Raw genomic sequence first — 14,131 nt, 5'->3', positions numbered from 1 at the left:
TAATTATCGTGGCGATCGTTGATACATTACGGCCATATTCTTTTTGCAAGATCACACAAAGGACCTTTCATACCTATCTATTTTGTTTTGCTTTTTTTCTATGTCCTGAAAAAGTTTTCCTCTACTTTTCTCCTTGTTCGTTTTTCTGCATGTCTTTCGAGGGGTCTATTTTGAAAGATAGCTCTTCGTAGCAACAACAGGTTGCCAGGTAGAACTCTGTGAGCGGCGAATGGCAGCACATACTGCACTGTATTTTTGACTTCGTATCCTGAACCACATTTGTAACTGGAGGCAATATTTTCCTGTTAAGGTACTTTGTAACCTGAAACTTTCATATGTAGAAACATTTCATTTTAGTTTTGTAGCAATTTTGTTGTTCTTTTATCAGGATGCTTTTTGTAGATTACAGTTCCGCCTTCAAAACGGTTATTCCCATAAACACTCACAAACTATCCACAATCAGTTAGCACCCCAACCTCTGCGACTCGCTTCTGGACTTTCTAACTGGCAGACCCCAGTCCGTCAGATTTGGAAATAGGACATCAGCCAGCATCACCACCAACATAGGAACCCCACAGGGATGTTTCCTCTACACCCTCTTCACGTATGACTGCGTCGCCTCCGACAAGGACAACATCATCCTGAAGTTCGCCGACGACACTGCAGTGATAGGTCGCATCACTGCGGGGGATGAAGCGGCCTACAGGAGGGAAGTGGCGAGTCTGGTGACATGGTGCGAGGACAACAACCTCACCCTCACAAGACAAAGGAGATGATAGTGGACATTAGGAAGTGGAGGAGACCTCATCAGACACTATTTATCCGGGACCTTGAAGTAGAGCGGGTGATCAGCTTTCAGTACCTGGGCGTGCACATCGCTGAGGACCTCACAGGGACCCTCAACACCACACAGCTGGTCTGGAAAGCTCAACAGCGACTGTACTTCCTGAGGAGGCTGAGGAATTTTGGAATGTCAAGCAAGATCCTCAGCAACTTCTACAGCTGCATCGAGGAGACCATCCTGACCAGCTGCATCACTGTTTGGTACAGCAGTATCACAGCCATGGACCGCAAACGCCTGCAGAGAGTGGTTAAGAATGCTCAGAGGATCACCAGGACTCCACTGCCCTCTCTGCAGAGCATATACCACCGCAGAGTCCACAGGAGGGCTGCCTCCATCATTAAGGACCCCACCCACACACTACATGGACTGTTTACACCCCTACCCTCGAGACGGAGGTACAGGAGTTTGAAATGCAGGACGACCCGTCTAAAGACCTCTTTTTACCCCTCCGCTATCAGACTCTTTAACAGATGATGATCGAACAATACACCACAGACACTTTAAACTGGACCATAATTGGACTATTTTTGCACTACAGTCACTATCAACTGTGTTTTATCTTATTACCTCTACTCATCTTGAGCTAATCTTGTATTTTAATCTTTTGATATTCGAATTCTTGTTTTATGTATACATGTATATAGTTTCTTAGATTTATTACGCTGGCAACTGTATGGACAGCAAAGTGAGACGTTCATTCAGATTCAGATTCAGATCTACTTTATTGTCATTCTAGTACACGTGTATACAGAACGAAATGTCGATACATCTGACCCGCACAGTTTCCTCGAATGTACAGATATAAGTAAAAGTTGTATTGTATTATGGCTACGTATAGTATTTTACCATACCATATTTTATTAACACTCCACTTATTGAAACATGAATATTTTGTTTGTTTGTTTGTTTGTACATGATTCAATTGTTTGTTTGTTTGTACATGATTCAAATTGAATCTTTTCTTCCGGCGCCGTCACGAATGGCAGCCACTCCAGCAGCTCCCGTGTTATTTTCGATTGTTCTCGATTGTTCTCAGCTCAGGGATGCTGCTGGAAATGTGAATTTCCCTTCGGGGATGAACAAAGTATCTATCTATCTATCCATCTATCTAGTGCCGATAGTGCAAGAGGAGTAGCTAACCAGATGTGCAAAATGGGCATTCAGGTTAACAAGTCAGGTAAACAGTAACATTAACACTGTAACAATAACGCTGTAAGTACAATAGTGCCGAGAGCAAATGTGCAAGGAGTGGCAATCTATAAAGAACTGCCAGTAGTGCAAAAAGTCAGATTAGCAGCCGTTAAGATTTAGGTTAACTATATGTTAGATTGGCCATTTAACAGTCTAATTGTGCAGAGAATTGTGGTTCTTTACTATGCATATGACAAACACTTTGAATCTTGAATCTTTATGTAGTAGTATTTCTGTTGTGGGAAAAAAAGGACAATGGGGACATAGTTGGCACGAAAAAAAGGTTTCGTTAGGACTTCTCTTTTTGCTATTTCTGTTTGAATATATTATCAATATATTTTGACCATTTTCATTTGGCAAGCCAGATGAAAAAGCATTAGTTAACTGACCCCTGATCTAGACGGTAAAACATCCCTATTGAAGAAAGTAAACCTGCTACTTCCCCCAATTCAACAACTTACACATTTGCTAAATATGTCCGTGACGAGAGGCGGGTGGTAGTTCCGACTAGAGGTGCTACATTTTATATGATCCTGTCGAGTTGACCTTCTTCTTCACACCCACTCGGATGAAGGTGTCAGGAACATGATGCCAATGTCACTTTCGGAACATGTTAATAAGGATTCACACGTTCTGCGATATCACGTATAAGACTAATTATTTCGCGATCGATGTATTATGTATGGGCTCTTTAGAGCAGGGGTTTCACACACTAAAGCCTGCGGGCCAAAACCGGCCAGCCAACAGATTTATCCCGGCCTGCGATACATTGCTAAGAGAGGCACAGAAAAAAAATTAGCAACAATGACCGGCAGTTTTAAATATGTCCATTGGACGTGGCCAAAGCCTCGCGACACTCCAAACCACCCACTGTAGATGTAAATGCGACAACCATTTATCAACCAGAGAACATTTGAGGAATCCACTTATCCCTATCTTATTGGACATAAAATTGACCTCTCCTGTTTAAGGCAATGCAATTAGATATCACTCTTAACTGCCACATTTGCTACTTATCTATGATTTTTTTTCCCCAGTGATTGAAAATTATTAGTTCTCATCTGGATTAAAAAGTTACTGCCCTGCTACCAAGGTATTTCCCCTAACCTTTTCCAATCACCGACTCTGCCAACACAACAAACCCACCCATAATTCCTTCACAGGAAATGACCAGACTCTCCAACCGTATAATACATATTTGAAACCCCAAAGTTTTTATTTAAAATCAAAATAAAATGGTGTTAGATTGTAAAATTACAATAAATCAAATCAATTCAAAACATTAATGATTTGCATATGTGTCATGTTTCATGCTAGAGGACATTTAATGTCCAAATGAAATTTCTAAAATGTATTTTATAACTTCACCAATTGGAGAACTTTATTTTGAGAAACATCTACAGGAACTCCAATCGGTCACAGGACACACTTCTGTTGGCTGATATCAACAACCTTTAAAAGAGGGGCGCAAACACCTTTTTCCTTTTTCTTTATACGCGCTCTGCTCACTTGGGACAATCGGGACGAAGTAAGCCTTGTCTTCTTTGACCATGAGGCCTGGCGCAACGTAGGCATGTGGCCAGGTTTGCCCATCTACCACTTTTTCTCTCTCCATTGGCTGGAAAAAGGCAAAATGGAGTCAAAAAGGTCAAAAGAGCCTCTTCTGCGGAGGGAAGGGGGACACCTGATGGCCAAATTGGTAACCACCGAATTACATTCTGGAACATATATTTTTAAAGCAATTCCCGACAAAAAGTACAAAAATAAATAATAGCACCTTGGTGTGTTTGCAGAAGTTTAAAAAATCTTTAGATCATTTCTATATCCATCAATCCATCCTTAGCTGCACCGCTTATCCTCAGTAGGGTCGCGGGGGTGCTGGAGCCCATCCCAGCTATCTTTGGACAGTGGGCAGGGGACACCCTCAACTGGATGCCAGCCCGTCGCAGGGCACACAGAGAGACAGACAACTCACTTGCTCGTTCACACCAAGGACAATTTAGACCTGCCAACTAACCTGGAACGGGGAGAACATGCAAACTCCGCACAGAAAGGCTGCAGTAGCTGGAATTGAACCCTGGACCTCCGTACCATGGGGCTGTCCCCTAACTACCCAGCCTCCAGAAAAAGACATTTTAATCACTGAATCAATCAGTTACATTGTTCCACCTTCATTTGTGATTGTGTTCTGTTTTAGTCACTTTCCACTTTGCATGAGTTTTTCCCGACTTAAATAAACTATGGCGGTAATCAAATCAATTGCATAGTTCGGGACTACATGACATAAAATCTTAGGGAAGGAAAGAAAAAAACCTTCAATAATCGTTTTCTAATCGAATTTTACACACCTGAACCATTACTGTTTTGTAATTGTGAGCTTCCGAAAGATCCCCAGCCCGACAACTAAGGCACTTTTTATGCCAATAATTTACTGGTCTGCCCTTGGAGAGTGTTTTTTTCTACCATGTGGCACTTAAAGCCCCAGGGTGTAATATTTGCAACACTAAATGGCACTGTGTTGTCTGGTGCGAGCAAGGGCCAGTGCCACAGAGCACAGCATGACAGCAGGAAACCGGACTAACAAGGCAGGGACCTAAAAGGGGATTCCACTGTGTAAAAGAAATACGAATTTCTCGACCTATGATTTTTTCTTTAATAAATAATACATTTGGTACAATAGTTTATGTATTATTGCCTTGTATTCAAATCATTTTTTTCTACAGAATGAAAGTCTTTTTAGTACCACTAGGAAGCATTAAATATTGCACAGTGTCCCTTTAAGCTAAAATTAGTTCGACAACCCTGCTCTGGAGGTAATGAAAGAAATCACTAAATGTTCAAGCTAAGAGTAATAAAACTGATCATATATATTTACAGATGACTTGTAAATGTATTTTCATTTGCAAACATAATTGATTTTGCATTCACATACTGGGTTTTCCTACATTGCTGATTTCAAATAGCAGATCATTTTGCTCGTTTTAGTTCAAGTATCTTTGTTAGCTGAATTTTTCTATATATTTTACTGTACGGCACAACTGCAAAGTGGATAGTGCGTCCGCGGCACAGTTCTGAAGTCATGGATTCAAAACCAGCTACCAGCCTTCCTGTGCGGAGTTTGCATATTCTCCCTGTGCCTGCGTAAGTATGAGTGAGCTTGTAAATGCTGTCTCTTTGGGCCCTGCGATTGGCTAGTGACCTGTTCAGGGTGTTTTCGCCCACTGCCCGAAGTTAGCTAGGATGGGGTCCAGCACCAAATTGTCGCTAGGTGTGAATGAGCGAGCGAGTTGTCTGTCCCTGTGTGCCCTGCCATTCGCTGGCACCAGTTCAGGGTGTCCCCTGCCCACTGCCTGATGATTGCTGGGATGGGCTCCAGCACCCCCGCGACCCTACTGAGGATAAGCGGTGCAGCTAATGAGATGAGAGATGAGATGAGAACATTGTATTGAACTACAACATAATGTAAAAATATGTGGTGAAAATAGAAAAGTAATGCAAAAAATGTATTAATTCATTACTCTTCCAACTGCTTATCCTCATGAGGGCCACAGGTGCTGGAGTCCATCTTAGCAGCAAGTTGGTGATTTAAAGGGACACCGTGTATTATTTTGCGCCTCATAGTTGTAAAAAAACAATTTTTATTTGAATAATAAGTAAAAATACTTGACTATCATAAAAAATTACTTTTTAAAAAAAAATACTCATAGGTTGAGAAATTTGTATTTATTTTACATAACATGAGGCTCTCATCTCTGACTCGATTGTCCGCCGTCTTGTTGCTATGGGTACCCCAAAAAATCAAAATCTTGTCAAGGTCTTGGCCAATAAAATAAAAGAAAATGGTGTGGTTTGGTCTCTTTTAGTCTTTGTAGTTTGTATTCTTACTTATGCTTTGCACTACACAATGCAGCGACATCTACTGCTCAAATATTACACAGTGTCCATTTAAAGTGTTTTAAAATGGATTGCATGCATCTACTTTGTTTCAATAACATAATAAGAGTTTGCTTTTGGAACTTTCCATATTCACACCACAAGTCAGACCAAGCGCTTCCCTGCATTCAATATTTATTTGCTGGAGGTTATGTCTTGTTTTAATCACGTAAGGCTTACACAGCGTTAGTATACAGTGTAAAATGAATGTACAATGACAATGCATGACAAAAGAATAACAGAACTATTCATGACTGAATATTGATGCTACACGTGTTTCTTAAATTGCCTGGTGATTTAGGCTGGGTTTACATTGCAGGATCAAGCCCCCAATTCCGGATGAATGCCCATATAATATAAATTGAAATGATGGCTTTTTGTGACTGTGTTTTCATCTTCAACAAATAACTCACAAGTTGCAGTTAATACAAACATCAGGCATTTACAACACCGAGGTAAACAATAATGGAGTATGAACAGCTCTTAATTGCCCTGGACTGCTTCTGATTTAAATGAAAAACTTACAATTTTTCATTTTGGTGATTGGTACATCCCTCGCAGAAGACATAGCTGGGCCTTGACATATGAGTGTGATTCACATTAAGTTGAAACACATATCTTGAATTATATTTTTCCTTATGACGTATTTGAAAAGGCATTCATCTGTATCAGGTTCCGTTGTAACCAAATCAAATTTTGTCGAATCTAATGAACGAATAGTGCTCTAATATGTGACTTGGCCAACAGGGGGTGTGGGATAAACTAACAAAGAAGACATTCATACTACTCTTAGTGACTGTCGATTTTTTTCACATAGAAATTTGCTGATACAGACGCTGCCCTACTTCTTACATTGAATTTGTTCGTAAGTTGCCTCAGTGCTATATTTTGTATGTAATGTATTTTTAAGGTTTACATAAATAACCTGTATTGATTTGTACTAAAGAATAAACATTTCATGAAATAATATGCTCTATAATGATAAATAAAGTTAAGTTTAACTTACTTTTAGAAGATTAGCTTCAAGAGTTAGGCGAATTTGTCCTCCGTGGTAAATATATATATATATATATATATATATATATATATATATATATATATATATATATATACCGGAGCCATATCTCCCTAGTGGGAGGGAGCTAGAGTCATAACATATTTCTGACTCTTTCTGAGAGATTGACACAGAGGAGGGGATTCCCAGCGCCCTCGCTCAACCCAACTGATGTGTGGAGTCATTAGAATTTACTTTTATTGTCATTCTTTGTAACAATGCACACAGAACGAAATGTTGATACACCTGACCCGTACAGTTAGACTGTAGCGAGCCGATGCAGCCGCAGCCAAACAGGGTGCAGCCATTTTAGTCATTGGGTGACCAAACCCCCCAATTCCAACCCTTAATGCTGAGCGCCAAGCAGGGAGGCAATGAGTACCAATGTTGTAAGTCTTAGGTATGACTCGGCCGAGGCTTGAACCAGCAACCTCCCAGTCTCAGAGCGGGCGCCCTACCATCTAGGCTACCGAGCTGGTATTAGGTGACCAAACCCCCCAATTCCAAACCCCTAATGCCGAGCGCCAAGCAGGGAGGCAATGAGTACCAATGATGTAAGTCTTAGGAATAACTCGGCCGAGGCTTGAACCAGCAACCTCCCAATCTCGGAGCGGGCGCCCTACCCCCAAGGCGACCGAGCTGGTCCGTGGTAAATAGGGGCTGAAAAAAAAACTTTTTCTCGACAGCATCAAGCTTACATATTCCACTTTCATTTCAAATGAAACGGCTCGCCTCTTCTTTACACTTTAGACCAGGGGTCGGGAACCTTTTTGACTCAGAGAGCCATAAAATAACAATTTTTGGAAATTTGTTTCAGTGAGAGCCATATAATATATTTTAAGACTGAATTCAATTAAATGTGAGCATAACAAGCATGTTAATTTATTATTTTTTGTTGTTATAATACTCAACATTAATACGACTTCTGGTGCTGCATGGATTTGCTGATGGTTTTGTAGTCTGGTTGGTACATGGTGAATATTAAGCTTCATGCAGGCATTGAGGCTTTCATCCGTTAAACGTGATCGTAGGTTGGAATTTATGTTTTTGAGATGTGAAAATGACTGCTCACATGAATACGTCGATCCAAACATTGTCAATACATCAATACTCACACGCCTCAGTGTGTGGTATGTGACTGGAAGCGCGTTCCAAGTTTTGAGAATCAGCTCGTCTTTGCGTTGAAGTTTGTTTATTTCTGTCCACATGGGCTTGCTCACCAACAACGCTTTCGTGCCCAGACGTCCCTATTCCCAGCCACCTCCTCCAGCTCATCCGACGGGATCCCGAGGCGTTCCCAAGCCAGCCGAAAGACATAGTCTCTCCAGCGTGTCCTGGGTCGCCCCTGGGGCCTCCTGCCGGTGGGACATGCCTGGAACACCTCCCGAGGGAGGCGTCCAGGGGGCAAAGGGGGCGTGTACCTGTGCCCCCAGCAACGGCCCAGTAACAGCCAACGAAGGGTATTATCTCATCTCATCTCATTTGTTGCTCCGCTTATCCTCAGTACGGTTGCGGGGGTGCTGGCGCCCATCCCTGCAATCATCGGGCAGTGGGCAGGGGACACCCTAAACTGGTTGCCATCCAATCGCAGGGCACACAGGGACAGACAACTCGCTCGCTAATTCACACCTAGGGACAATTTGGACCGGCCAATCCACCTGAAATGCATGTCTTTGGAATGTGGGAGGAAACCGGAGTGCCCGGAGGAAACCCACGCAAGCACGGGAAGAACATACAAATTCCGCACAGGAAGTCCGGTAGCTGGATTTGAACCCACACAGGGGGTTCCCAAGACCTTAGAACTATGCTGCACACGCGCTAACCACTGCGCCGCTGTGCTGCCAGGGTATTATCATAATAGACAATGGCCCGTGCAACTGCAACTCTGCACAAGACAAGAGCATTAGAAAATCGATGTATGGATTTAAACAAACGCAAATTTTTTTAAACCCAAATCTGCGAGCCAGATTTGCAAGCCAGATGCCCCTGCTTTAGACCAACCATTTTGAATGGATGCACGAGATATTAAACAATAAAAATGTCAAAGTTCTTACCGCGCTGGAGATACAGTATCGAATGCTTACACACAAACTAGGAAGAGAAAGCCAGATTTCTTCTTTGATGTGGATGCAGGGTGACCTCTCACAGCACCACTCGTGAGTAGCGGCACAAAGGAGCACTACAGTAATGTCCTGTACTTGGAAAAAGGTGCACACAATGCAAAATCTAACATACAGGATATTTTTCGACGACCCGAAAAAAAATGTTTTTATCTACCTTTTTTTGTAAGTCGAATGGTGGTAAGTAGGGGAGTGTCTGTCATGCCCCGTTTCCTTACCAATATCCTTTATCGAAATCTTGACTATCGATGCTTTTTGTTAAAATGTGTGTAACATTTTAGATTGTGTTTGCAACAAGCTAGAGAGAGGCAACTTTTTGTGGCTGTAGTTTGAACAAAGGCCACTAATGATGGCTCATAATTTGGACCACACACAAGTGGGATTACTCATACCTCAAGGCGTCAAGTATTTATTGTTCTATAAACTGCGAAAGTGGCACATTCTTTTTACATCACGTTTCAAATTCTATCCAGTACGCTTTACCTGTGTAAAATATTTCCATCACTTTTAATGCTTCTGTTTGCAGCGCTCCCTTTTAAATGTGCATCCTTGTTTGATTTCATGTTACTTACATTGACGGACATCCAACCTGATCAGATTTCTGAATTGTGGCTATCTGATTTCCACTGTTACCCGTCTTAACCCTGCCCAGGCACACCATAATGGTTACTTGATAGCAAGAAGTGAGAACTGCCGTCACTTGAAGCGTGCAATGCAAATCCAGCCTTTGTCATTTCTTCCTGCCTAATATATGTGTGCTCAAAGTTGTTAACAGCCAACTGCCCCCTGTGTCAGAATAAACGTACAGTGTTCCCCACATATTCACAACTTGCCACTTGAATATTCTAATTTGTTTGCAGGGAACCAAGATGCTGTTATTAGTTAAATATCTTGTCCAATATCTCATGACATCTTGGTGACCCTGATCTAGCTTAAAGTAACTTAAAGAGCTTCATTTTGTGTTTCATTACGGTGCGTTACAAATTTAATTCATCCCAGTAACAAGCTATTATCTATTTAATATAATGTAATATGATGTATTTTCCGCTATATAAGCCACACAATATTTTGTTTTTTAGGCTTACACTGAAAACGACCTAATCCACTGTGAACAATATTCGTGTATTTCGTGTTATTATGAAAAGTATGCAAATGTATGTTAGCCTTATTATTTTTGTTATACAAAACAATAACTGTATGACTAATATGGTGGTTATGTCGGACTTTCACGAATAAATGTGTGAGAAAATCCTGTATTATGTGATCAACTAAGAGGTGTGTCACTTCAGTACTTTTAAATATAATAAGACCCGAGTGCTGTTTGCGGTCCTGTGACCCTTATTCTCCTGCAGTATGTACAAAAAATTATATTTGCTTTCTAAAAATGTTTTACATGCACAGTTTGCCATTTTTCGTATTATGCAAAGATCCAAATTCACTGTTTCTAATTTCAAAGTAACAATATTTCCATAAAATTTTCTTTTCTTATCCTCAAGTAAACTGATAGTAAGCTCTTTCGGTTTTGTTTACAAACGGACGATAAGATAATTCAAAGGGGCTTTCATATCCTTTAATTTTAGTATAAGGAGTATAAAGAAAACATTTGGATATCTCTGAGTAGAGCCTTGTTTTCTTCTATTACCTAATGATGTTTTTTTATTTTTGGTTATAGTGTTGCTTACAGTCTATTTCGGAGCGATTAATGGTCCCAAAAAATACAGTACGTATCAAATTAATTACTACCTCCCACCCCTTTGAGTTGTATTTAATCAACAAATGAAGTGTGTAATGGAAATTAAATTGAATCAGTAAATTTGACCTTGAAGATAAGCGCATTGAGTTTGACTGACTCGTACTCTCTTTCAATCATATAAGACTTGATTGGTTTATTTTGACTAATAAAAATAAAAATAAACTGCACCTGTACCTGTACTCTAGATGACCTAAATAATTGTTTAGGTATGAAACAATTTTAGCTATTTGCAGCAGGGCTTTGGGGAAACACTGTACCAATGCTACTTTTCTTTGACGATGATAAGCCATTTAAAATATTCATATCATTTATCACATGCTGTCCTGAGTGTCTGCTTATATCCTCAGTCATCTTCGTCATTTTCACGAGAAGTGACTGTCCAGTCATCGCCATTTACCTTTCGCTCTTCGTTTCAACAACTGAAGAGTCATATCGCTTGGACCACATACCGGAATGCCCACTTCTTCTTCTTTCACAGTGTCTCAATCAAAATTGCTACACATTAGAATGCTGAAAAATAAAACAGTCAATTCAGTTTTCCTCCCTTAGACCATCATAGGAGTGTCTGAGAAGACAGAACTGATGGACTCTGCATCTGACTTCTTCCTGCTTCCTTTTACCAACGAGCGAGCCTCAACATCCACCTCTTCATCATCACGGTCCCCGTTGGGGTTCAGCTTGCCGTTCTGGCCCCGTGCCTCTTTGGCGTCAGTGAACACCACGTGCCTGGTGGGGTCGCCTCCATGGGTGGGTGTAACACTGAGCACGGACGAGCGGATGCTGTCGTCGCCTCGGCCTTTGCCCTTGCCGCAGCAACTACAGCGGCACGGCGTCAGGTACAGATAGACCAGAACCAGGACCACGCTAGCCAGGCAGCCCACCAAGGTGGTGTAGGCCGTGTTGAGGGTGTCGCCGCTGCCGTGCATGGTGAAGTTGTGGACCTTCAGTACCACATAGATGGTCTCGTTGAAGGCCTCGTTGGTGGCGAGGCAGGTGTATGTTCCAGAGTCCTCAGACCGAACAGGGCTGACTCTCAGGCTGCCATCTGGTAGCACTTTGGCCGTCTGGTTTCCATCAGGGACCAGCGCGTACTGTCCAGGAAGCATCCAAGTCTTGAGCATGTTTCTATGCTTTGTGTCACATGCCAAGATCAGCGTCTGCTCAAGAAAGGCTTCCTCTTCTGCCTCCTTGAAGGTACTGCAGTTCATGCTATCACCACTCAGGTCAAACACGTCCACCTGGATTTTCTGCGGGCCCGGCAGGATGCAGGTGAAATCGTCTCTGAAGTCCGCTACAGAGTTAAGCTTGCGGAGGTCCCAGTGGGCAACTAGCGTGTAGAGGTCACAGTGGCACGGCAGGGGGTTGTTGTGGAAATAGAGACCATTTTTCAACCAGGCAGGTAGCTCTTGCATCTCGTCCAGAGGGAGCCTTTTGATTCTGTTTGACGATACATCAAGGAGGCTGAGCTTCTCCAGGCGGGACTTCTCCCTGATCAGCTCAACTGGAAATCGGGAGATGCGGTTGTGGCTCAGGTAGAGCTTCTGCAGGTTAAGAGTGGTGATGAAAGCCGAGTGGTCAATCTGAGTGATTTTGTTGTCATACAGCAGAAGAACTTCAAGGTAGACCAGAGGCTCAAACACAAACTCGTCCAACTGTGGCAGGCTGTTGGAGGACAGGTCAAGGTAGCGCAGATGCTTCACGTTTACAAATGCTTCAGAAGACAGGAAGCGGAGACCGTTGTGGCTCAGGATCAGGTTGTTGAGTTTTGGGAGCTTGAATGGGGTCCACTCCGACTTTAGCTTCTCAATATCATTGTAGCTGAGGTCGAGCACGGCTGTGTAGAGCGGTATTCCAGTTGGGATGCTGCTCAGGTTCATCTTGGAGCAGCTCAGGATGTTTGAGGCTCGAATGCAAGGGATCACAGACGCAACAGCCGGTGGCCAGAGGAGGCATATGCACACGGCCAGGGACAGGGCTATTTCCAGGCCGTTGCTCCAGAGCAGCCGCTTTCTACCACACGGCTGCAACATGTTTGATAGCTGCAAGTTGATTCCTATGCTGAAGACCTGGGTTATGTTCTCAAACCCAGAAAAAAAATGTTGAGGAGATCTGGTACATTTCTTAGTTGGGCTGAAAAGGTCATAAGCAAACAAAATGCCTTTTAGTATTTACTCATACTGAGCTCAGGCACTGTTAGATTAGTAGGACAATTTCTGTACATTTTTACATTTTAGTGGAACTACAATATTTTTTCAACTTTACATCTGTAGAGATCAACTAAAAACTGAAATGCCTCTTTTTTTTCGCAGAACGAAAAACGGGGGGAGAACTTAAAAAATGTGAACAGTTTCACACTTTGAAAATCTAACGCCGAGCAATCTTTTTGGGTACATAACTTACAATTTACTAACTCCTTATCATTTTACATGTTACAGAAAATAATCAGAGTCAAGCTAGTTATAAAAACAAAAGCTAATATGTGCTAGCATCTTGTCTTTCGCATTGATTCACATTTAAGTTACTTTAATAGTTTTGATTTCACTTTTCCATTACCCACGTATTTTGAAAAATGTAGATCATTAACAAGAATAATTAATTTGATAATTTTTTTGTCTTGTTGGACCACACAAAATACAATTTGTGCCCCAGGCACAGAGTTTGAGTTAACAAAATGCAAACTGATACATCAATTTAAAAAATCGGAAAAATTCCAAAACAAAGTAATAAAAAAACACATTATAAAACGAGCAGAAAAATATATGAGGAAATAGAAAAGGTCTATAGGCAAAATCTAAAGTGAAAAACTACTGACTCGAATGCACTCAAGTCTCGAAGTCTAATGAATGCTCTTTGCAAGAAAAACACCTCCTCCATTCATCTTGTCCTTCCAGTGACAAGGCATCACGTCACACGCTTCATTTCGCACATCCCTCGATTCATTATTAGGCTTCGAAGAATCCACCCCCCTCCCCCAACTCTCATCATCACGCCTTATCCATCAATCATTCTCAATGTCGATTATTGGCGCAGCGTTGACCGGGGGACATCCGTTCGGGAAGAAAAACACGCAAAATGGAGACGCTTACCTTTACGTCTCAAGCCCCCAGCCCAAAGACAGCTGATGTAGCATGTAGATGCAGATGCGCCCCCACCTCTCTAGAGCGACCCTCGCCAATGTTATTATTGTGGCGCTGCTGACGCGTTTGCTTCAAAGGAAGTCGGAGACTCAAGACTAA

General features: G+C 42.0%; 1 protein-coding gene across 1 annotated transcript; it reads right to left on the bottom strand.

Moving 5' to 3' along the window:
* Positions 1 to 6,086: 6,086 nt before the first annotated feature.
* On the bottom strand, positions 6,087 to 14,129 carry amigo1 (adhesion molecule with Ig like domain 1). Its single transcript, XM_088331037.1, has 2 exons — positions 13,982 to 14,129; positions 6,087 to 13,025 (listed from the first exon to the last, which is right to left on the bottom strand). Exon 2 carries the CDS (start codon positions 12,923 to 12,925, stop codon positions 11,441 to 11,443), a length of 1,485 nt encoding a protein of 494 aa, XP_088187163.1. The 5' UTR covers positions 12,926 to 13,025; positions 13,982 to 14,129; the 3' UTR covers positions 6,087 to 11,440.
* Positions 14,130 to 14,131: the final 2 nt, after the last annotated feature.

Source organism: Urocampus carinirostris, chromosome 3 (genome assembly GCF_059441175.1).
Source record: "Urocampus carinirostris isolate Australia breed hairy pipefish chromosome 3, RoL_Ucar_1.0, whole genome shotgun sequence".
NCBI lineage: Eukaryota > Metazoa > Chordata > Actinopteri > Syngnathiformes > Syngnathidae > Urocampus > Urocampus carinirostris.
This window is presented reverse-complemented; position numbering and strand designations above follow the sequence as displayed.

Excerpts from the sequence above, each read along its gene's own strand:
- amigo1 (XM_088331037.1), bottom strand. The coding sequence starts at position 12,925 with ATGTTGCAGCCGTGTGGTAGAAAGCGGCTGCTCTGGAGCAACGGCCTG.